Consider the following 25,141-nt stretch of genomic DNA (forward strand, 5'->3'; position numbering starts at 1 on the left):
AAAGTGGGCTTTAGAATCAAAGACTGGAATGCTGGTGTGGTCTGGTAAGACTTGAGGAAAGATGATATAAGTAGGTAAGAACCAATTTTTCCTTCTTTATGGGCCCAGAGATCAGTCTAGACAGATGGGGATGTACCTAAGCTACCCTAAACTGGGCAGGAACCTGAAAGACCCTCTCGCTTGCACCAAATAGTGCAGCATTTGAAGCCTGAACATCAAACCTGTAATATTTGGGGAAGGTGTGCAATGAAGCCCAAGTCTTACAAATCTCCTGTGGCCAAACCAAATCACATTCAGCCCAAGAAGCCACTTGAGTCTTAGTATGATGCTGAAAATCTACTGGCCCTTGCAAATGTACACTGAAAAATTTCCTCTCTTCCAAATGGTCCGCCCTATCAGTCCAGACACATGGGGTTTTCTCCCCTACCAGCAGATGGAGATAGAGGAAAAAAGCTTAGCTGAAACTGTTAGTTAAGGGTGCCACCAGCAGTCCCTCACTCTTGTCTCCAGCAGATTGTAGAGGTGCAAAACCTGCAGTCTGGTGGTTTGGACTGGAAAAAATAACCAGGACTGCAAATTGCTCCCCGGGGTATAGGGTTCCTTGAATGGTCCATCCCCCTCGTAGAATAGGGCAAGCAGGAGTTCCATGTATGTATCCAGATTAGTCCAGACTTGGGATTTGCCTCCCACCAGATGGAGACAGGAAAGTTCACTGACACTGCCACATGATCTGGTGGATGCCTGCAGTCCCTGAGTATTTCTGTCTCCAGCAGATGGTAGAGGTACAAAACCTGTAGTCTAGGAACTAGGCTTAAAAAAAAAAAAAGGAATATAGGTGGTTGGTGGTTTTGGGGTTTTTTTAGATTTCTTCCCAGGAGAGTGGCAGGTCCTGGTGGGTTATCCCTCCTGGTTCTGAGGTGGGACAAGTAGGGGGTTGGAGATGCTTATATTGCTTGGTCCTTCACCGTCAGGGGTAGACATCTGATGTGGCCAGTTCCCTTTCCCCCAGCAGGAATTGTGGAGCCTGCTGCCACTCTTCTGAAAGCATTTTTTTTTTTCTTTCTACCAGTCGACTTGGAGAGAGCGGAGCTGAAGCCCGGTAGGGGCTTGGCTGCAGCGGCTCTTGTGGCTTACGTTCCTCTGGCAGCTGACCACTTATGATCTGGGCAGGCTCAGAGCATGCTGCACAACAGCAAGTGCTCTTTCGTGCCAGCTTTTGCTCCTGCTGCCTCTGGGGGAGAGGGCAGCAGGAACAAACGACTGCAGTGGTGTAAGAAAGGAAGCAAGGGTCTGGGAGGTTCTCCGGTGCATCGGGGTAAGCAGCCTGCCTCTTCCCAATTAGCATGGGAATGGTGGCCATGTTGTATTCACCCACAGCTGCTTCAGAGGCTGGGGGAGGATCTCCCTCCACCACCATCCCTGACTGATTGGAACTGCATGGAGGGCTGGGGAGCTTGGGGAACTCAGTTGGGTTAGGACAATGACCTTGGAGAGGATTTTGCAAGCTTCTCATCACATTTTGTCCTGTTGCTCAAGGCTTTGGCCAGGAAAGCCATGGGGCAGCGTGGTTCCAAGCAGGAGAGGTCAGTAGGTCCGCAACCCAGGAAGAGGGCCAGGGTTTCACGGGCTATTTGGGCTACAAGGGTTCGGCAAGTCTTTGGTATGTCCGCACAAAGGCAAGGGTCGATCCAAAGGTGGTTTGTCTTTTCCACAGGAAAGAGTTGAGGCCCCTAATCCTCTGTCCTTGAGTTAGGGGTAATGGTTCCTCATTAGGAATCCGATCAGGAATAGGTGGATCCAGTCATGGATGGCTCCAGCCAGGGCCTTTCCTTTCCAGTTAGGGGTCAGGGAGAAGGATACCAGAAACAGACTTGAAGGTTGGTACAGCAATGGATAAATTATATCCTTTGCCAGAAGACACACTTAAGCTGTTGATGGTTCCAAAGGTGGATGCCTCAGTGTCTGCGGTTACTAGAGACATACCCATTCCAGTGGCTGGTTCTACAGCGCTGAAAGACCTGCAGGATATGAAGCTGGAAGTCTATCTCAAGATTTTTTAGGTGTCTGCTCTAGGCATATGGCTGCGGTATGCAGCAGCTTTATGCTTCCAAGCTGGGCTGCAATTGGGTGCAGCAGTTGCAGGTAGATAAAGTGATATCTGCATCAGGTGCAGCAGCTCGAGGCTGTGGTAGCCTATGGAGCCGATACATTATATGACCTCACTAGGACTTCTAGAACAATGATGTTGGTGGTCTCGGCCAGGCGACTACTTTGGTTGAGAAACTGATCAGTAGATGTTTTGTCCAAGTCTGTTTCAAAGGAAAGCTGCTTTTTGGAGAAGACTTGGAGGAGCTGATAAAACAGTTGGGAGAGGTTAAAGGACATAAATTGCCTGAGGATAAGCCAAAAGGGGGGAAAAGGATCTTTTCCTATCTGTTTTCAGCAGAATAGGGCTTCAGGAGGAGCCCAGAAGCAGACCACTGGAAGGTAACAGTCCCGGAACCAGTCCTTTCGATGTCGAAAGTCAAACAAAGATGGCTCTGGCCAGTGAATATTCAAGCAGACTTCATCAGCAGGCATGCATTAGATCCTAGGAAATGGCTCTCATTGATCAAGGTGGGGTGCTTCTCAGCTCAACTTGATGGCATTGAGGCAGAAATATAGCACTCTGCTTTTTCAACTGCAGAAGGAAAGTTGAAGCAGAGGGTCTCCACACTGTGTGGGATCCTGTTGTATGTCTTTCCGACTTGGCCTCTGATAAGAGTGCTAAAGCACATAGAAGCTCATCTGGCGATGGTGATACAGTAGGCTGTGGAGTGGTTGTGATATCTGTGGTTTGCAGACCTGGTAAATCGATTTATGCTTGAAGGGAATTCAGAAGTCATTACGGCTTTGCTTCAGGCCAGGAGACCTACTTCCTTGGCTTATGTATGGATATGGAAGGTATTTAAGTTGTGGGCTCTCGGAATGGGTATTCTTCCCCTTCAGACTTCTGTTTCACAGATTCTTGCCTTTTTGCAAAATTGATTGCAGAAAGGACTTGTGTTCAAGTCGATGTGAGTACATGTGGAGGACTTAGGTTGCTTTAAAGGAAAGATATAGGCATTTCCCTGCCTTTGCATCTGGATGTGGTGAGGTTCCTCAGAGGGGTAAAGCATTTGAGGTTGCTGGTGAGATGGGTGTGTCCTTTCTGCTACCTGAATTTGGTCTTGAAAGTTTTGTGTGGCCTGCCATTTCCACTGTTGAAGAAGACATCACTGTAGGACCTTAGCAGTGAAGACTGCCTTTCGGGTGGCAATTTGTTCAGCTAGGAGAATTTTGGAACTTAAGGTGGTGTTTTGTAGAGACTCTCATTGCTTCAGATTTTGGAGGACATTTTCCTTTCATATGGTTCTTTCCTTCTTGCCAAAGGAGAAATTACTACTTTACTGATAATTTCCTTTCCTCTGAGGGAGGTCAAATCTCCACCGATGGGTTATGCACCTCTGCCAGCAGATGGATACGGAGCCTCAGCCCACCAGTATTCTCTGGAAAAGCCAAACTGTGGACGAAGAGATTAAAGTTGAACATTATCATTAACAATCAATCATTCATGCTTCCAACCCAATGGGAACATTGAGCTCAGACAAAAGAAGCAACATATGCATTAAACAAAGGGGCTAAAAAAGCCCCTTACCACTCTTCATCGAAGAGCAGGAATCACACGCTGCATAGAGTTATAGTTAGCCCCTGAAAGAGGCTAACTATAAATTCAACATCAGCAGCCTAGAGCAGGTCTGGGATTGACCTACCCTCAGAGGAAAGGAAATCATCAGGTAAGTAGTAATTTCTCCTTTCTCTGCATGCTGGCAGGTCAATCCCCACCATTCGGGTGTACCAAAGCAAATAGGGTGGGAGTCTGCCAGCAGTCCAGTCAAAACCTCCTGAATGAACGCGAGTCTTCCCTTGCCCGAACATCCAAGCAATAATGCTTGGAAAAGGTGCGCAAAGATGACCTCATCACTGCTGGGCAAATCTCAGGCAACAACAAATGAAGTTCTGCCCACGATACTGCCTTCTGGCATGCAGTCTAATCTGTTTCTGCAAAGCATCCTCAGCAGCCACATAGGCTAATGAAGACGTTATGGCTGCCTAACAGGCTTTTGTTGCCCGTGCTTCCTGTTTACTGTTACCATGGAGCACAAACAAGCAATCAGACTTCCAAACAGATTTAGGCATCTGCAAGTACTGCAGTAAATGATGCTTGATGTCCAAAGAATGCAAAAGACGGTACTCATTCCCATATCTGTCCTTGTCCAAGGTGGGCAGGGAAATGGATTGTTTCATATTAAACTCTGAAACCACCTTTGCCAAAAAACGAGGACACAGTCCAAATCTGTACCAATACGGAGTCATAGGCAGAAAAGGCTCCCAGCAAGAAAGAGTCTGTAGTTCAGGGACTAGATGTGCTGAACAGATTGCTACAAAAAAACAAAACAAAAAAAACTGTCTTCAAGGTAAGCTGTCGCAAGGAAAGATCAAGCAGTGGCCGAAAGCTCAGACTTGCTGAGAACTCCAGATCAAAATTAAGGCCCCACAGATACTGGAAGCTGTAAAAAAAAAAAAAAAAAAAAGGGGGGGCACGAAGATACTTAACGTCAAGAAACGGCACACTTCAGGATGGGAAGACAAAGGCCTTCCATTGTCTCTTCCCCTATAATAACCAAGAGCTGCAACTTGAACTTTCAAGGTGTTAAGGGCCAAGCCATTACATAAGCCATCGTGAAAGAATTCCAAAATCAAAGGACTATCCACTTTGATAGATTTAGAACCTTGGTCAGAACACCAGGCCTCAAAAACTCTCCAAACTCTAACAAAAGTTAGACAAGTAGAAAATTTCCTGGTCCGAAGTAAGGTGGAAATCACAGCAGGCGAATATCCACGCTTCAAAAATTGAGCCCTTTCAGTGGCCAAACCGTAAAACAAAATCAAACCAGATCCTTGTGTAGAATGGTCCCCTGCCGCAATAGATCCTTTCATGACCGAAGCCTGAGAGGACTGCCTACCAGCAGTCTCTGAAGAGCAGCATACCATGGCCTCCAAGCCAGAGCCACTATTAGGATGGTATTGGTTTGACTTGCAATCTTCTGCATAATCTTGCCTATCAGAGGCCAGGGCAGAAACGCCTCCAGCAGGGCGCCACGTGGTCACTCTTTTGTGTCTTGTCTGGACTGAAAAAGCGTGGAACCTTTAGCTTGTTGAAGGTTGCCAACAGGGTTAGGTCCAATAGGTCCCAGCGGTTCACAAGGAGCTGGAAGGCTTCGTCCACCAGCTCCCATTCTTCTGGGTCCAAGCTTCTCCTGCCTAGGAAGTCTGCTCTGGCAGTGTGAGAGACAGATATGCCTAGAAGAGGTTGCTCTGCACACACCATGAGTGCATCTATCTCCCTCGAGACCTGTTGACTCTTCCAACAGGCTGTGGCCAGCCTGAATGGTGAAAGTGGTAATGGCTATTCAGAATGGCAAACTGAAGGAACCAATGATGTTTCTGATAAATGGGAATATGCAGATATGCCTCCGTCAGATCCAGAGATGTGAGATATTCCCCTGCTGGTACTGCTATTATGACAGCGCTCAGTTTCCATCCTAAAATGTGACTTCAACATGACAGCTGATGCCCTTGACATCCAATATGGGTTGAAAAGACCCTTCTTGGGTTCGATAATAATGGCCTGTATTTTCCTGCGATTCGGGAACAGGAACCACAGCTTTCATGTCCAACAACCTTTGTAATGTAGTTTCTCTTGCTACCCACTTCTGAGGAGAGTTGTATAGAGATATCATAAAGGCAGCTGGAGTAGTGCAAAGAAATTCCAGAGCATATCTGTCCCTAACCACTTTGAAGACCCATTGATCCAAAGTAATCTGGACCCACCTCTGTTAAAAATGAATTAGTGCAGGCGATAGGTGGGTGCCTAACAGGTGAGCCTGCAAATTTTCATTGAGAAGATCAAGGGCCTAGAATGCTAGAATCCACATCCTTTCCACACCTTCGGGGGTGAAAGGACTGAGATCTGTGAAAGGGACTGGCTCTCTGGGAAGAACTTCCCCTATAAGGCTGAAAACGCTGGTAGTCCAGGAAACTGGCTTCTTAGCCTCTGGCAAGCATGGGACCTGGGTCTCCTCCACCCATTTTATTTGCTATTTTTTCCAGTTCACTGCCAAATAGAAGCAAAGCCTTGAAGGGCAGCTTAGTAAGATTGGACTTTGAAATAGTATCTGCTGACCAGTTGTGCAGCCATTTCTGTTGTCGAGCAGCTATAACAGAACAACAACTCTGGCAGCTGTGTGAACCGGGTCACAGCACGCATCAGCTAAGGTCCACTACCTGACACAGCACTGCCAGATTCTTGCGAAAGATGCAAGGTAGCTTGAGCTGCCGCTGTACAACACGACGCAATGTGCAAGTTCATTGCCACCACTTCGAAGGGTTTCTTTAGGATGGCCTCAACCCAGTTATTCTGAGCATCCTTAAGAGCTGCACCTCCCTCCACCATGAGAGTGGCTCACTTTGTAATAGAAAACAAACAAAAGAGCCAAGTTATCCCATCAAGGAAATCAAACAAAAGGGAAAACCAATACTTAACTTGTATTAGGTTGCTCACTTGCTATTTTTTTTAGGAAAAATTTTGATTTTTTAAATTTTTTTTGTACTTAAAATAATAAAGTAAAAAATATATGATCTGAGACAACTAATTGGTTGAAAAATATTAGTAGGAAAAGAACTGCATCAGCAAGCCAGTCAGCGTCTCTCCTGAAGCCTAGAGAGTGCTCTGTCTTCTCAATCAATTGCAGTCACTTTAAATGTACAGTCACTGACAGCATGCAAATCAACCACATTTTTCAAAGAACTTTGTTTTAAGAGTTCAGTACATACCACTAGGCGATTAAATCTTCAAATATGATGCAGACACCTTCCATGCAAATTAGACGGTCTGTGAGTGCCTTAAACGCGGCACTTTTCCTACTACTATTTTTCAACCAATTAGTTGTCTCAGATAAAATATATAAAGTACAAAATATATGAAGTACAAAAAAAATTTAAAAAAATCAAAAAATTTTTCCTAAAAAAATAGCAAGTGAACAGCCTAATGCAAGTTAGGTATTGGTTTTCCCTTTTGTTTGTTCGCTTTGTAATAGAACACATGAAAGCATGCACCTTAGGGAAATGCAACTGCTCTCTAGCCTGCAGATCCATGGGATACAAACCCACCAAGGCTGCCCCCCCCTTTTTTTTTTTTTTGTAAAGGATGTCTCTGGAGGCCTGGTGTAGGGTGACCAATATGGGATACTTCTTCTGTACCCCAGAGGAGTCAGCAGCAGCCATATGAGGGTCTTCAACATCTGAGAGCAGCCATATGAGGGTCTTCAACATCTGAGAGCTCACACTCAGCAACTCATCTCTATGAAAGAAATCTAAGAGAGTTTGATGTGGCTCCATACATGGGGCATCTCCCCTTCACAGGGGAGCCACCACCATCATCCTCAGTGGCATCTTGATCCACCTGCATTTGAGCCTTTTCAGGCAGTGCCTCACCACAGCACTTAACCTTGGCGGCAGGACTGAAGAACTCTTGAGCGTATGGACCTAAATCAGGACATACAGTCCACGCGGAAGCCTGCCCCTGTAGAAATGTCTAATCCCTGGAAGAATTCCACCCGGGAAAAAGGAGGACGGGTCCATTGGTCTGAACTTGACATCCTGAGAGCGAGTTTCCCCTGAGGCATTGGCCCTTGGATCAACTGAAGGAGGGAGAGACCAGGGTTGAATTGGGCTTGGTCCCACTCCCCTCATACCGAAGAGCTGAACCATCATCAGCAAAATCAGGAGCTAAATTCTGCCACCCACACCCACCCCCAGAGATCCAGGCAGTGCTGACACAGGCTTAAGGAAAGCTCTGGCTGTATCACCCTGATGTGGTATGCAGCAAAAATACATAATGGCCTAGTCTATGGTCATAAGGTGCTCAGTTAGGTATAGGCACTTGCCCAGCTAGTTGCACAAAAAATGCAGTCGACTAACTGTGCATTAAACCTGTGCCTAAAATGGATGCACGAAAAATGTGCAGCCAGGTACATGTGTATAGTACGCTTGCCCAAACCTGGCATCCAGCTATATACACACACACAAGGAACAAGGGATGCCTAAGTTAGGTGTCCAAGGTGTGTAGCCAAAAAGCTAGGATGCCCAAATTTTGGACACACAGCAAGAGATGCATAATAGGGTCACGAAGGCACATAGGGAAAAGCATGCAAAATCACCCTTGTGGCCTACCTCATGCCAAGAAGGGAGAAGCCAGAAAGCAGGGCCTAGCCAAACGGCTGCTCAATCCACCATGCCTGAACTACCTCCACATCTCACAGAATTCTCCAGAAACATAAGCAGGAAAGCCAAATGCCAAGGAAACAGACCCAGCAGGAAGACTCCTCTTTTGTGTTTTGTTTTTTTTAATAATGTAAAAACTTTTACCCGAGCTCAGCCTTCCCTGGCATTAGCATACAAATATTTCCAAGTTTGTTTTTTGTTTGTTATCTTCATTCTGCTTTTTAATTGATAGGGATAAGTTAGAATTTTTTAGCTCAGGTGAGTTTTTAGTTACAGGCACTTGGACTACTTTTTTAATTATTGGAATCTCACTGTCGGGATGCCCTAATTCTAATGCATCATTAGTATCCTTTGAAGATACCTCTCTCCGAACCATGCGCTGCTAAGTGACTGTTTTCCCCTTTGTTCTAGTTTAAAAGGGGTTCTCTCCCCTTTTTAAAGGTTAGCGCCAGCAGTCTGGTTCCACCCTGGTTAAGGTAGAGCCCATCCCTTCGGAAGAGACTCCCCCTTCCCCAAAAGGTTTGCCAGTTCCTAACAAAACTGAATCCCTCTTCCTTGCACCATCGTCTCACCCACGCATTGAGACTCCGGAGCTCTGCCTGCCTGTGGGGACCTGCGCATGGAACAGGGAGCATTTCAGAGAATGCTACCCTGGAAGTTCTGGATTTAAGCTTTCTACCTAAGAGCCTAAATTTGGCTTCCAGAACCTCCCTCCCACATTTTCCTATGTCATTGGTGCCCACATGTACCACGACAGCCGGCTCCTCCCCAGCACAGTCTAAAATCCTATCTAGGTGACGTGCGAGGTCCGCCACCTTTGCACCAGGTAGGCAAGTTACCAGGCGATCCTCACGCCTACCAGCCACCCAGCTATCTACATTCCTAATAATCGAATATTCAAGGAAAGCTTTTCTTTGGCTCCAGCTGCTAATAGGTTTTTCTCCCCTGTGTCTAGACTGTGGTGTGGGGAACAAAAATTAGCAAGTAAGAACCCATTTTCTTTTAAGCCACTTACCTGTGGAGGCCTTAGATGCCTTCTACCCATTGTGATCACTAATAAAAAGATGATCTGACTTCTAAAACCCATTTGTGATTTTCAGAGCAGAGGAGAGTCCAACTATCTAAAATATGAAGCACCTGAGACACTATAGAACTGGGCTGTGCTTCTTAAAGCCACCAACTCACTTACCTGACCTAAATGAAAAGTGGAAACCACCTTTCACCCAAAAAGAAAAAAAAAAAAGTGGGGGGGGGCATAGACTCTGGTAGTGGAGGGATCCCTTCTCTCCTTGCTCTCCCACTGAAGCAGCAAATTAAGTCACAAAATGGCCACCGTACCTGCCAAAACCGGGACAGCACCATCCCCGGAGTCTGCAGCTCCCAAGACCTCTGCATGCTGCACCCAGAATGCCACACAGCATGACCCGAGCCAGGCTGCTCGCACAGAAACCAAGCGCCGAAAGAAAATTTGCATGAGCCAAACATCTGCTTGGCTGCCTGCCAACTACCTTGTTGCCCAAGACAATGTGCAACGAACAGGCTGTTTAAAAAAATAAAAAAAGCAAAGCACATATTAAAGGCAGCATTAGAAATCACTTCCCTGAAGCAGGCTCCAGTCGTCCTTCTGGAGGGAGGGATCAGACACCAGATATGTCAAAAAGGGTCCCCAAGCCCCTGCTCGTCCACCTCTCCTCCAGAAGGGATGGCCCCATCAGGACCTGCCAACCTTCTGGGAGGAACTTTTAACTTTTCAGACTGCAGGTTTTGCATCACCAGCATCTGCTGAAGACAAATACTAGTGGATAAATTGCCAGCATCAGCAAAACTGTCTCCATCTGCTGCAGAGGAGGCAAAACCCAGGCTTCCGGACTGATCTGTTTACGTACAGGGAATGACCGCTGAAGGAAGACAAGGCAATATAGGGGAAATAGGTAAGGTAATTTATTTGTCAATCCATAATTTTACAGAACATTGCCAAATTTCAATTTGTGAACAATTCTAAACACTTTAGGGCTGAAAAAAATGTACTCAAGGTGACCACTTTGGAGAGAAGGATATAAAATTTAGAAGACTGTCCAATTAAACTGATCTGGGAAAAAAAGTGTTATCCTTAAAAAGCTGCCAACACATTCGGAATGTATAAAGGAAACATAATATGCAACAACTACTTTCAGGTTATCTTCACAGACAAAGCAGTTTACCATAGTTACTCATGTCTGACTATTAAACACGGCACAATATTTAATAGTACACGTAACATTTTGTAAAACAGAAGATGTGATCATGAAATTGGTTATGCTATATCAAAATGTTCTTTGAATACTATGTTGATAGTGTAGAAGTGCATGGTTAAATTGAATAAGTGATAATTCTGTATTAAACTGTAGGTGTAGGGCTTCCCGATCTGGTTCTGGGGACCCTAGGTAGGTGCATTTTCAGGATACCCACAATGAACACCCAGCTGAGGGCCCCAGCCATGGCTTGAAAGGCCTTGTACTAAACGTTCTCTCCCATTTTGTGTCTAAATACAAAATGTTTTGTACAAATGGTCTGTGGGGCAGTTCATCATGCATACAGAATTTAACACCTCTAAAACTAAGTGACATCACTTTGATAGACTGATTGAAAGAAAACCCAGCTGTGACATTTGACTTTTTTTTTTAAATCAGTGTTAATCACTGGAAGAAAGCCTAAACTGTTTTACAGTATTACTAACTGCCCATCTTTTAAGACCTTCACACCAATATCATACATCTTTTATACACTGAATGTGCATTGTTAATTATAGCAGCAAATTTTTTTTATAAAATCATTTTTGCACTGAATTCACTATAAAACCAGTTTACAAGATTTTCACCAAAACATGTATGATTACTGGTACAGTGCACAGGTAAAGCATCGTTGTGCTTTCTTAAAAGTTTTGTTAAACAAAATATTAGCTTTTCCTCAGGCCATTCTGCATGGCTCTACATTCAGCAGTTTTATACTAAAAATACTTTGTTTCTGCAGGCAAACCCTGCATAGATTTACATATGCTACAAGTTTTTATATTTACATGGCTCTTTTTAAACCCGTTATTTATATTTGATGTTTTATATACAGGCCACATTGATTTTAAAACAGCACTGTAAAAGCTTGTACAACACATTTTCTGTTGGAACATAATAATAAAGACAGCCATTTTCAATTTTATACATAAAAATTGGTGCCAAGTAGAAAGTTAACATTCACAATCTTTCTAGGTTCATGTTAAAAACACCCCACCTTCCATAAAACTTCAATGAAGCCAGTGAAGAATACAATTTGGCTGAAAAGTTGCAGTAAGGCAGAGTATGAAGAGGTATACAGAGCGTGCATTTCTACATATTCAATTTGTAGTATAATCAAAGTGATTTGTCTTACTTTGGAAAATGGAACACTATGTAGATTGTAGACGTTCCAACAGAAACGTTTTCTGCAAGGGTGAGGATGCTGATTGTATTACTACTTGTAACAGCTATTTACAGGGTATCAATTGCAACATTAGCCTAAGCTTTTTACATGTTCACAATTCTTTGAATACAAAGAAAATATAAAACTGCATTTCAAAAACTGCTAAGTGCAAACAGCAATTCTGAGCAGTCACCTGGCAGTGCAAAATGCTTCATTCATTGGCACATTTCTAAAACTGGTTTAGGATCAAACCATTTTTGCCCCCCAACATCACTAAGTTCAATTAGCTATTCATAGTGCAGCATTTTCACAAATAGCCTCATAATATTACCATTAGTTTGTGATAGGAAAATTTAGTGAAATATTGTAGCCCATGTACAAATTTTAACCTTTACCAAGCTATCTAAAGGGATTTAGTGACGAAAAACCAGAAGTTCTAGACATCACATCAACATTTTCACTGTCTGGTTGGGAGGTGCGGGGGCACAGGCAGCATGCTGGCACAAGATACAAAGTGCTAGTGGGCTACATTATAGATAGCAAGTTCATTCCCAGCAACCATGACCCACAAAACTAATAAAGCTATAGCATTTACAGCTTGTAACTGCTCTACATAAAAATGCCCTATCAAGCCCAGGCAAAAACAAGCAATTAAAAAATGTTACTATTTTAAGTGCAAGCATTGTGGGTCATCAGACATTTGGTTTCAGTGACATTGCAAGTACAACTTCTCAGTGCAATGCGCACAGCGCACAAGTTTAATGAGATGAAAGTGCTATGCGGACTTTGAGAAGTTTGCCCACCATATAGTGGCCCCTCACATTCAGCCAATTTAGAAATAATTTCCCCCACAGCTATGCAGGCTAAAGATTTAGAACTATTCAAATCTTACTTGTGTAGTTTTGTATTTGAAACCCTGTAAATTTTGAAAAAAGTTATTCATTTGAAAGAAACATGTCAGGCCTGGACTTTGAGCAAGGTTTTTAGCTGACAACTCATTATTTCTTTATCAGGTGGGTTAAAAGAAAGGGGCACCCAGTGGCTTGGTGGCTTGGGGAGAACACTTGGTGAAGGGGGCTCACTAAATTTGGCTCCAGCATAGTTCTGATTGGTTTGACAATTTAAGAGGGGATGGGAACTTGCCAAAACAGAATACCAATTGTGTTCTGGGAAGGGGACAGTATTCTTTCCCCCATTCTGCATGGCCTGCCATACAACTGCTGATTGACTATGTCCATGCCCTCTTTCTTTCTTCAAGTGCATCATGTTTATTGAAGACTTCTGATCTTTGCTCTTTTGCCGGTTATAAAGCTGATGGTTCTTAGTAAGTTTGTTCCTAGGCTGGGGAACTGGAATGTTAAACTTTTCACCTCCACCCATCTTCAATTTCTATGTCACCTAGAGAACAATTAGAAAAATAAATGCAAGTTAAATGAGAGTTGCATCCATTTTTGCTTCAAATGGCATTCGTGTTTCCCAGATCGCTATAATGAATACACATGTAAGATTTACAAACCCTGGTTCTCCAATGTATGCAAATCTCACTCATATTCATTATGAACATCCTGAAAACCAAACTGTTACGCTGCATTATTTGTTCTATGGAAACTGATGAGATGTTCCCAACCAATGTCAGTATATAAAAATGTTAAATAAACTGGTTAGGTTTGCATCCAGGAAAAGGTTGGGAAATACTGCACTAGATTACCGTATTTCCACGCATATAACCCGCGGGTAATGTGCGTTTTTACCTACCCCGCATGCCCCCCGCGGGGTATAAACGTGGGCGGGTTATCCAGAAAAAATTTTACAACCAATAAAGTTTCCCGACTCTGAATAGGCTGCAGCTGAGAGGAGTCCGTCCTATCCCTGCGCCCGGCCGCTTCCTGATTGGTCGCGTGTTAAATCTAGGCCGCAGGCGGGTGGGCGCTTGTTCCAGGCGGGGGCGGGTGGACGCGCGTTAGTTCGAGACGGCCGGCGGGTGGTCGCGTGTTAAATCTAGGCCGGGTCGCACAGGCGCGCATTCATTCACTGCCGATGGGGGCAGCCCCCACCGGCAGTGAATGAATGCGCGCCGAAAGCAGCTTGTTCCAGGCGGCGGTGGCGGGTGGACGCGCGTTAGTTCGAGGCGGGTGGTCGCGTGTTAAATCTAGGCCGGGTCGCTCAAGGCAATCTAGGCCGGGTCGCTCAAGGCAGTCACATGCCGTGACGTCACGGCATGTGACTGCCTTGAGCATCGAATCGCAGGGGTCGCATTCATTCACTGCCGGTGGGGGCTGGGGCAGCCCCCACCGGCAGTGAATGAATTCATTCATCCAGGCGGAGGAGCCGGCTGCTTTCAGCTGCCGCTGCCGGCTGCTTTCGGCGCTCAAGGCAGTAGCGGCGAAAGCAGCCGGCTCCTCCGCCTGGATGAATGAATGCGACCCCTGCGATTCGATGCTCAAGGCAGTCACATGCCGTGACGTCACGGCATGTGACTGCCTTGAGCGACCCGGCCTAGATTGCCTTGAGCGACCCGGCCTAGATTTAACACGCGACCACCCGCCTCGAACTAACGCGCGTCCACCCGCCACCGCCGCCTGGAACAAGCTGCTTTCGGCGCGCATTCATTCACTGCCGGTGGGGGCTGCCGCAGCCCCCACCGGCAGTGAATGAATGCGCGCCTGTGCGACCCGGCCTAGATTTAACACGCGACCACCCGCCGGCCGTCTCGAACTAACGCGCGTCCACCCGCCCCCGCCTGGAACAAGCGCCCACCCGCCCGCGGCCTAGATTTAACACGCGACCACCCGGCTCCCGCCGCCCGCCTGGACCCACGCGGCCCTCCGACAGGTATTTAAAAATTTATTTTTTTTTTGAATTGCGGGTTATATGAGGAGGCGGGGTATATTAAAACTTTTTTTCATAAATCTTGAAAACCTGCGGGTTATGTGTGTGGGCGGGTTATATACGTGGGCGGGTTATTGTCGTGGAAATACGGTACTGTGAAACTAGTTTATTAAGGTACAATTCACAAATATGGAAGAATTCCCTAATCTCAAAGCACTTTTTAAGAGGCCTATGTTATGACTGACATGGCTAGTCTAATCATACATGGTTCTACTCATAATGTCCTTTCCTCTACGGGCAGGTCAATCCCCACGAGGGGGTTATGCAACTATGACAGCAGATCGAGACAGATCAAAAGCTGATGTCACGGCCATACAGTTCCACCCCAAGATCAGCCTACCAATATTCTCTGGCAAAGCCAAACTATGGACAAAACTAATTATACTTGAACATTACTATTAACAGACTTCCCAACCAATAGGAACAATGAGTTCAGCCAAAAGAAGGCACATATCTAGCAAACTAAGAGCTAGAGAAGCCACTTATCACTTTTCAACTAAGAGCAGGAATCATACTCTGCGTACCTTGCCCGTAGAAAAGCTAACCACAAATTTAAACATTGCAGCAGAGGATGAGTCGGGGATTGAACTAACCTTACTAGAAGAAAGGAAATCATCAGATAAGTAGCAATTTCTCCTCCCTCAGTGTTCAGGCAGGTCAATCCCCATAAGTGGGATATACCAAAGCTAATCTCAAAAAGGGCAGGAGGCTGCCAGCAGTCCAATCAATATCGCCCGTGCAAACAGCATCCTCCCTAACCCTAACATCCAAGCGGTAATGCTTAGAGAAGGTATGCAAAGATGACCACATCGCCGCTTGGCAAATTTCAGCAGGCAACAAAGTTCCAGCCATGATACTGCCTGAAACCTTCTGGAGTGTGGTCTAATCTGTTTCAGCAAGGCATTCTCAGCATCCACACAGACTGCTGTAATGACCTCCTTAACCCTGCAGGCTATTGTTGCCCAAGCCACCGGTGCTCCCTGTTTCCCTCCACCATGGAGCACAAACAGGTGGATCAGACTTCTGAACAGCTTTAGTCATATCCAAGTACCACAGTAAATGACACTCGACATCCAAGGAACGCAAAAGACAGTACTCTGCTTCATCTCTGTCCCTGGTCCAAGGCAGGCAGGGAAATGGACTGATTCAAATGAAACTCTGAAATCACTTTTGGCAAAGAGGAGGGCACAGTCCAAAGTTGAACCGCACCCAGAGTCATACAGAGAAAAGGCTCTCAGCAGAAGAGAGCCTGCAGCTCACAACGTGCCTAACAGATCGCTGATAGAAAAACAGTCTTCAAGGTAAGAATACACTGTTTGAAAAAAGTTAGACCTGCCAAGAACTTGAGGACCAAACTAAAGTCCCATACAGGCACCAGACGCCGCAACTGGGGGTAAAGATGCTTAACTCCCTGCAAGAAACAGGACACATCTGGATGGAAAGATAAAGGCCCTCTATTGTCTCCCCCCCATGCAACTTGAACCTTCAAGGTATTAAGGGCCAAACCCTTATGCAAGCCATCCTGTAAAGATTCCAAAATCAAAGGAATATCCACCTTGAGCAGTTGAGTACATCGCTTAGAACACCAGGCCTCAAAGACCATCAAAACTGTAACACAAGCCAGAGAAGTAGAAAATTTCCACACCTGAAGCAGAAAGGAAGTTACAGCAGGCAAATAACCCCGCTTCAACAGAGCCCTTTCAATTTCCAAATTGTAAGTCAGAATTGACCTGAATCCTCATGTAGAATGGGCCCTTGACATAACAGATCCATCCAAGATGGTAGCCCAAGTGGACTGTCCACCAGAAGTCTCTGGAAATCAGCAAATCACAGACTTCGAGCCCAATCCAGAGCCACTAAAAGGACTGTTGGTTTGACTTGCAACATTCTGGCCCAGCCTGCCTATCAAAGGCCAGGGTGGAAACATAAGAAGGGTGCAACTTAGCCACTCCTGAACTAAGAGCATCTATGCTCAAAGGCTTTTGGGTCCCGCCTGAGGCTGAAGCAGCGAGGAACTTTCACGAAGGTCGCCAACAAGTCAGGTCCGGTGGGCCTAAGCTGAACAAACAAGATGAGTGCAGATGGCCCGCAGCAAAAATGCACAGTTACCTCACAGCCTACCACATGCCAAAAAGGAAGAATCCTGGGAGCAGGCCCTAGCCAAATGGCTGCTCAACCCGCTGTGCCTGCACTACCTCCCCAGAGATGTGAATGGAACAGCTGAACACCAAGGAAATGGAACCTCTCTCCCCTGCTCACGTTCTGTTCACTTTTTTTTTTTGTAAACTAAAAAACTTTTACCTGAGCTTAGCCTTCCCTGACTGAGAGCAGGATGGGTCCCGGATATGGGGCGAGAGGGCTAAAGCCTTCACTGCCAAGCCTCTCTCGGCCTGCAACTACTAACTAAAATGTAGGTCCACACCACTCAAGGCTACCGGACTGAAGGCACCCTGATGGAGGGACTCAAGAGGCAAGCCATATAGACATGTCTTTCTGAAATCTCCTCTCAAACATCTTTTTTTTTATACTCACAGGCAATCCCCCCCCGAAGGGAAATGCATGTCCACTCTGTGCTGGAGACAGAGAACACTGAGGCTGTCAAGACAGGATTATATGGCCATGATGTCAGCTTTTGCTCCATCTGCTGGTAGAGGTGCATAATACACTTGTGGGGACTGACCTGCCCTAACACCAAGGAAGGCTAAATGTATTAATCACACCAATACAAAGTGTAGTTACATTTTGTCCTGGAAAATCTTTACAGGACCAACCTGAGTATAACCCAATTGATAAAAAAAAAAAGTCAGTTTGTAAGTCAGTACAGATCAAGAAGTTACATGGCTTTGTTTTGCTAATAGCCTTTAAGAGTCCCCCATGAAGATATGCCTGGTAAGGAAACATCCTGGCCAAACTGGCATCCTGTCGGTGGTGTGATGTCACCGTCTACCACCTCCCCCATTCCATAGCTGTTTTGAACTCATTACCTTTCTGTTGATCGCTCAGACTCCACAGCGCCCACTTTCTCCAATGCCCGGGCCCCCTCTGGCTCCCAAAACCTGGGTTTGAAATGTCTTCCTCGCTCCGATCCTTTCACTTTCCAGCTGGTGTAAGATGGCATGAGCCGGCAGGGTCTGTGCAGCCGTGAAGCCCAGACCCACAACATCGGAGTCCGCTCGGAACAAGGGCTTTGGGGCACCAGTCCCAGCTAGAGACAAACCAAGAAAAAGAGCAAAGCTTAACAGTAAGCAACAAAAAAAAAACTAATTAAACGGATGGGGGGGGGGGGAATCATATTGACAGGAAAAGAATATGAACATCTTCAAAGCTCAAAATATGTTTATAGCGCTAATATGGATAAATGTGCCTGTTCTAAGTGGTGTCCGATCCCAAAAACAGGATGGTTACACAAAAGGAGCCAAGTAATAAATACATCTCTCAAACACAGCAGATAAAAGTGCGAATTCATAAAAACAAAAGGCTGAACTTTTACCTTTGCAGGTCTGTCTGAACGTAAGCTTAAAGAGGAAGGGGCTGCCCCATGTGTACAGTGCTGCGTACACGTCGCAGCACCATGAAAATCCCTAACAATGATCGCAGATGTACAGCTGCTATTTTAGGACACCCAGTCCTTCTAGAAACTGCCTGCGATAGCTTTTATCATACCAATGTAAGAGTTATCCAGAGATGTGATTCGTGGGGCCTCTACCCCCTCCAAAATCAACAAATACAGACAGGAAAAACTGGAATAAAACCGTCAACAGGGGGTTAACCTCCCCCCTCCAGCTACGCGAGTTACATTAACAAAGGAAGCCGGACTTAGATGATTCTTAAACAAGAGAGTCTGCCTCTCAAACCGAAGGAGCTGGCGACAGGGGAGGAGAGCCGGCCGCCGGGACATTATGAAGGGAGAGGAAACCGAAAGCCCAAACTTGAGAGAAACAAAAGAAAGCGGGGAAGAGAACGCCACAATATGGCGGCGGCGGCGGCTCCTCACCGGCTCCCACAGCCTCTCACGCCGCGTCCGAGGAGCGCGCTGGGGGTCACGGGCGGGTGCAAGCTAGGCTCGGGAAGAATCCCCCCTCGTCTTTCTTCGTCTCCCTCTCTCGCTCTCCGCGCCCGCCTCTCCTTCCGTCCCCTCGGCCAAAGCAGCACAAAATGGCGTCGGCGCCACCTCAGGAAAGCAGCTGCAGAGGCTCCTCCTCCTCCCCTACACGCAGCTTCAAAGCTCGCCAGCCCCGCCAATGGCGGAGCGGCGCGTGCGGACGCCTGCCAATGGCAGGCGGCGGGCGGAGCGGTCTCGTCTCCCCGCCGCCCAATCGCGTGGCGGGCGCCCGTTCCCCCGAGGGAGGGGAAGGCGGAAGTAGGTTAGGCACCTCCCCTTGGGCCCGGGGGCATCGTTTGGCTCGCAGTGTTTGCTTTTCGGGGTGGGCTCTCTTGGTTCTTTGTCTCCTCCGATGGACGTGAATCATTTACAATTGTGAAGTCTTTACGGTTTTTTTTTTTACTTTTTATTTTAACAAATGCAGCACAGCACAATTCAGTCCGCAGTATAAGCAAGTTTCGAGTTACAGACAGGAAAAACGTAATATAACCTCTAAGATTATGTTTACACCAAATTATTGACATGCCTCGCAAAAATAAACATTTTTTCTTCTTTTTCCCTGGACCCCGTTACCAGCATTGTCTTGATTTAAGAGAAACATGGGGGTCACATGCACAGAGCGGCAGATATTGCCATAAGAAGCTTGCCAGGCAGACTGGATGAACCCTTTGGTCCTTTTCCTGCAGTCGTCATCCCTTTGTTTTCTTTTTAAGTCCTATTGAAAGTGCTTCTATCAAATATAATCTGCTAAACTCCTGCAAAGAGCTGCGAGAAGAGAGATGTCTTTTTTGATGGGGGACGGGAGTTTGAAACTTGTGAGCAGTGTATGTTGCAATCATTCAGCAATGAAAACAGACCTTGGGTTGGGCAGTTGCTGGCGGAGGTTTCAGGAGTATTACGTGAACAGAAATGCATTTCCTCCTGTGCTGTGCAAAATACAGGGAGATCAGAGATGTACATTTCCCAAAGATGACTTATGTCTGATCCTGGGGGAAACAGAAGAAACAGCTGCTAGAGAGCAAAATAGGCGGTATCCTGCCACCGGGTCAGAGATGAAACCTGACCGGGCCAATACGGACCAGAACCTGAGCCATGTCCCTGATACTGTACTTTCCGTAACTTGTACCTTTACTTGATTTCGTTCCGTTTTGTAATTTTTCCCCGTCTTTTCTTACCCTTTTTTTCTTTTAACAATTCTGTATACTACTTTGGCAGCTCATGTTAAATTATCATGTCAATAAAGTTATCTAAATCTGATGGGTTAAAAATGTCAGGAAACCACAAAAAGCTATGAAATGCTCCCTGGAGATTGCTTCAACATGCGCCATTATTTTTTGTGCTGGAGAATTTTTTTTTAAAGATTTAAGACAAAATTACAAGTGTAGCAGTATATGGGCTTTAAAAAGCAATATCATTGAGATCCCATGTTTTGAATTCTTCTTTTTTTTTTTTTGTGTTGAGATGGCAGGGAGGGCGGTTTAAAATGATAAAAGTTCAACTTAGCTGCTGCTCTTCTGAATCTCTAACTCAAGGGCATGTCTCGAGGTGACTCAGAGCTTTCTTTTCGGTCAGCCCATGGATGTGCTGCATATGAGTGTAATATGAGAACATGAGGGTTGGACTCTGGGATGGGGACTTTGGAAAATAGAGGAACTAAATTATACTCAAAAAATCAATTAAAGTTGACCTAGGTCTGAGACCCAAAGACTAAGCAATCGATCAGTGAAGGAAACTTCACTGATTTTTGAAGATTACTGTGAACAGGGTTTCTTAAAAGGTGCTTGTGATCTGTTGTGAGGCTCAAGTGTGTGTGTGTTTTGAATCAAAATGCATTGCAACCAAGAGGCCATTGTTTTTCCATCTCCAGTTCTACCTCCTTGCAGGGTTGTGCAGCTGCAGAGTTGTGGAACTCCAGGAGGACCTTCCCCATGCCCTCTGACCCCCAACCCACACAGGGTGCCACCGCTGCTAAGTTCTGCTCAGCCTACTTGTCAGGTCTAGTGCCTGATTTATAGGGCCAGCGCTTTATCCAGATTACCCCTTGGTCTCCATAACTCTGGCCCTTATTGATGGGAGCTGAGAGGCAGGGTTTTACTCTCAATTCTATGGCTATGGGATATACCCTTGATGAATCTGGTGCCCTTTATGATGCTACTTTGGGTAACCTGTGGATGAGAAGTATCTAAGATGAAGAAGTTCTGAAAGCCTAAGTCAGAATAAACTGTTCTTATGCTCCCCCATCCCCCCCCATAACCTATATTCTCCTTCGATTTCCATAAAATATATTTAAAAAATGCACAATATTTAATTATTCTGTCTTCATCTCCTTTCCCCAATATTCGCAGTATTAACCCAAGTCAAGCTTTTCCAATCCAAGTCTGTAAAATCAGTATATGTGTCTTAAAGCATTCAGGAAAGCACCTGGGGCTGAAATCTTGGTAGAAGACTAGTTATGCTGGGGCTGCATTTTCAGAATAGGGATGATTTCTGACTGAGCATGTATGAGGGAGAGGCTCAGCCTGCCAAACCCTAAAGCATTTCGCCAGCATCACCCCTGGTTAGTGGAGGCCCATGTCCCCCATGGGCATGCAGTAGGCACGTTAAAAGCACCTGTGTGCTTTACACTTGCTTCATTGGGTGGGCAGTCTAGGAGCATAAAATTGCGCGTGTTGCTTTTGAAAATGTTCCATTCGTGTGCCTCCAGGGACAGCTCCTTGGATCCCAGCTGAAAGTATGCACACCATGCACACAAACACATGCGTGCACCCTGGCTGGGGAGAGGAATTTTCAGACTGGGCAATCAGGGCCCATTAATCCATTTTAATATGGCTAAACTGCTTTCAAAATTGTCCTCTTTGAGCTACACATTTGTTTCCCATTTTTTGAGCCTGCACTCCACTCCAGAGCTCCAGCCCAGCCTGCACATCGATCTGTGCCCCAGCTTCACCGGACCATCCACACCCTCTTCCTGCCTTGCTGTCCTGTGACACTCCAGAGGTGGTGTCCGCAGCACCTCCATTACTGTAGTCCTCACAAAAGGGGGTTTCAAAACACACACACCCCTCACACCCAAAAAAAATGTGACATTTTTTTCTGCCTATGTATTGTACCTCTCAGAATAATTTGGTAGCTCATAAGTTTCCCACATCCATCAGTGCAGGCATAACTTCTGTCATGTGTCCTTCAGGGCCAGCGGTGAACAGCCAGGTCACAAAAGACCACATTCAAAAGTCATTTCATTCAAATCCTAGCCCCTTCCTCTCTTCTGTGCTGCTTACATGTTTAGCAGCATGAACATGGGAGCCACCTAGCAGCCTTGCTTGGCTGCTGCTTGTTGCTACAAGCCTTAGGATTCACTTCTGTCCTAGCTAATAATAGTGAGGTATGTGTTAGGACAAGGCAAGTCAGGGAGGACAGTACGAAGAGCAAAGGTCCAAACGATGGAGAACGTTGCCCAGTCGAGCAGATAAAGCCTTTAGAAATGTAGTTCCAAGTACTTGATATTTCTTAAAGCCAGGCCCAAGGCGGATCACATAAAATACCCAGGCCTAGGCAATGCATAGGTACAGACATGAGGGAGAGCGCCGGTAAATAGGCAGAGGTAGGGTACATGCAAGGGAGGGGCAGAATACGAGGCGGGCGGACCCTAGCTGAGTACAGCGCTCGGGACAATTGAGGCAAAGGGGCCCCCACACAAACTTTCAAGAGCGGGTGGGGAGGGGGCCACTATCTCCTGGCTCGGTGCAGGCGCTCCCCAGTGGTGTTGGATGTCAGGGGTGGGGCCCGGAGCAGTCAACGCAATTCACTCCCCCCCCCCCCCCCACCTCTTTAGGATGATCCCAGAAAATAGGTCAGAAAAAAACCAAAGAATGTGGGGTCTGTGAAGAAGAGGCAGGAAGCTTAAATACCTTCTTTGCTCCCTGTTTACAGAAAAAGAAGGAGAAGGCAAACAGATTTAAGGCAGGAGGTGGCATTAATAAATGTGAAATCACAAAGCAAACAAGGGAAGAGGGAGAGGAGGAGGAGGGACTTGGCTGCGCAGCTCGTGACGCGATTCACGTGCTGGATATTCGGGGGAGGTGCACGGTGCAGCCCTGCTGGGAGGCAAAGCCCCACGCCCCACCCCCGGCATGGGGGACTCGGATTTCTCTCTCCGGGACACTGCTTTCAGACCCTTCTGATCTGTGCTGTGAAGATTCAGACTTGTCTGGAACTGGTATCGCTCTGCTTTCAGACCCTTCTGATCTGTGCTGTGAAGATAATTTCAGACTTGTCTGGAACTGGTATCGCTCTGCTTTCAGACCCTTCTGATCTGTGCTGTGAAGATTCAGACTTGTCTGGAACTGGTATCGCTCTGCTTTCAGACCCTTCTGATCTGTGCTGTGAAGATAATTTCAGACTTGTCTGGAACTGGTATCGCTCTGTTTTCAGACCCTTCTGATCTGTGCTGTGAAGATAATTTCAGACTTGTCTGGAACTGGTATCGCTCTGCTTTCAGACCCTTCTGATCTGTGCTGTGAAGATAATTTCAGACTTGTCTGGAACTGGTATCGCTCTGCTTTCAGACCCTTCTGATCTGTGCTGTGAAGATAATTTCAGACTTGTCTGGAACTGGTATCGCTCTGCTTTCAGACCCTTCTGATCTGTGCTGTGAAGATAATTTCAGACTTGTCTGGAACTGGTATCGCTCTGCTTTCAGACCCTTCTGATCTGTGCTGTGAAGATAATTTCAGACTTGTCTGGAACTGGTATCGCTCTGCTTTCAGACCCTTCTGATCTGTGCTGTGAAGATAATTTCAGACTTGTCTGGAACTGGTATCGCTCTGCTTTCAGACCCTTCTGATCTGTGCTGTGAAGATAATTTCAGACTTGTCTGGAACTGGTATCGCTCTGCTTTCAGAATTCCCTTTGCCAACGCTGGGTGGCGCAGCACGCCACAGTCCAAGGTGAAGAGCCGAGCGCCCTCCTCCTGCACTATTTAGATTACAGAATTCCATGTATTTCTTTTCCCTCTCTGAGATCCCAGCTATCAGGAAAAAAAAACACCCCATAATGATTTGTCACTTTCTTGCCTGCACTGTTAATTAGTGATGAACAAATGAATCTTTCAGCTAAAAAATAACCTGCTCTATCATCACTGGCAGATACGTGATGTTTTTATCATTTCATTCTCTGTGTCCTTTTAAAAAAAAATAAAAATCATCTTTATCTTAACGATTAACTGCATTACTGCTGTGGCTTTTGCTCAGATTTGACAAGTCGGGCCTTGTGCCCTGGACTGTCGGGAAGCACGGGGCACAATGTGTTTAGTAACTCATGGCCTTACCTGTCTGTGACCATTTACCATGAAAGCATGTGATTTATATCCCTGCCTCAGTCTCATGTGCAGCGCAATCTGGCTCGTGCAAAGACGTTTCCAGGGCCAGAAGAGTTGCGCTCTCTCTCACTCCGGGGCGAAGGTGGTTAGCGCTTACCAGCACATGTACTATAGGCTCTCTCCCACGTTCTGTCTATGGGGGAAATGCTTAGTATATATAGAAGTGAATATAGTTTAGGCAGGCAGGTGAGCATATGTTTGGTGGAGGTAATTTTCAAACACGTACGCACATACGCGAGGTGTTTCTAAAACACGTGTACGTACTACTTGCACCTGTGTATGCCAATTTTACCTGTGGAAAAGTCAAAAAGGCACATTTTAAAAGCCCCTGCACGTGCCAAAGCCGAGAGATAAGCGACTACGTATCTTGAGCCGGCGCCAGCTGCGCAGATTTTAAGAAGCAAAATAGGGAGCAAGGCGTTTCAGGACTTTAACATGAAATGTGTGCGCCGGGGTCCCCTATCACATAACTTTACTTCTGCTGTGGACGCCGTGTAAGCGATGAAACAAAGGAAAACGAGGGTTAGGGCTAAAAGGGCAAAAGAGGGGCATATTAACTGGGGGGAGGGGTTAGGAAGTCCTATCCTTTACCTGGGCAAACTGGGAATGGACTGGGAAAACTGGTAATTGCATTGGCGTGCATCTCTAATAAAATCCCCCCGCTTACCTGGTAGTGCTGGCATTTGCCCGCACGTCTAGGCGCATGTGTTATAAAATGGCCGCAACTCTGTGCGAGCCAGCATATGTGCATACACGTGCACCTGCATGGCTGTTTGAAAGTTACCATTAAAGGGTTCAGACTGGGGTTCAAGCCCTGCCTTTGCCTGCCACTTAACTGTGGCCCAGTGGCCTGCACCTCGCTCGGCTGTGCTTCTCCAGCCACCTCCAATGACATTCGCTGCACAGCATGTTGGCTTCTAAAGGCATTGCCTCTATTAATATTATTTGTGATGGTAGTACTCAGCCTGAAAAGGTAA

At 46.2% G+C, this 25,141-nt stretch overlaps 1 protein-coding gene across 1 annotated transcript; it reads right to left on the minus strand.

The window, feature by feature from the left end:
* Positions 1–10,283: 10,283 nt before the first annotated feature.
* PNRC2 (proline rich nuclear receptor coactivator 2) lies at positions 10,284–18,883 on the minus strand. The gene is made up of 3 exons (XM_029570895.1): positions 18,680–18,883; positions 17,670–17,890; positions 10,284–13,194 (listed from the first exon to the last, which is right to left on the minus strand). Exon 3 carries the CDS (start codon positions 13,174–13,176, stop codon positions 12,754–12,756), a length of 423 nt encoding a protein of 140 aa, XP_029426755.1. The 5' UTR covers positions 13,177–13,194; positions 17,670–17,890; positions 18,680–18,883; the 3' UTR covers positions 10,284–12,753.
* Between the last annotated feature and the right edge of the window lie 6,258 nt (positions 18,884–25,141).

Source organism: Rhinatrema bivittatum, chromosome 11, assembly GCF_901001135.1.
Source record: "Rhinatrema bivittatum chromosome 11, aRhiBiv1.1, whole genome shotgun sequence".
In the NCBI taxonomy this organism is placed as follows: domain Eukaryota; kingdom Metazoa; phylum Chordata; class Amphibia; order Gymnophiona; family Rhinatrematidae; genus Rhinatrema; species Rhinatrema bivittatum.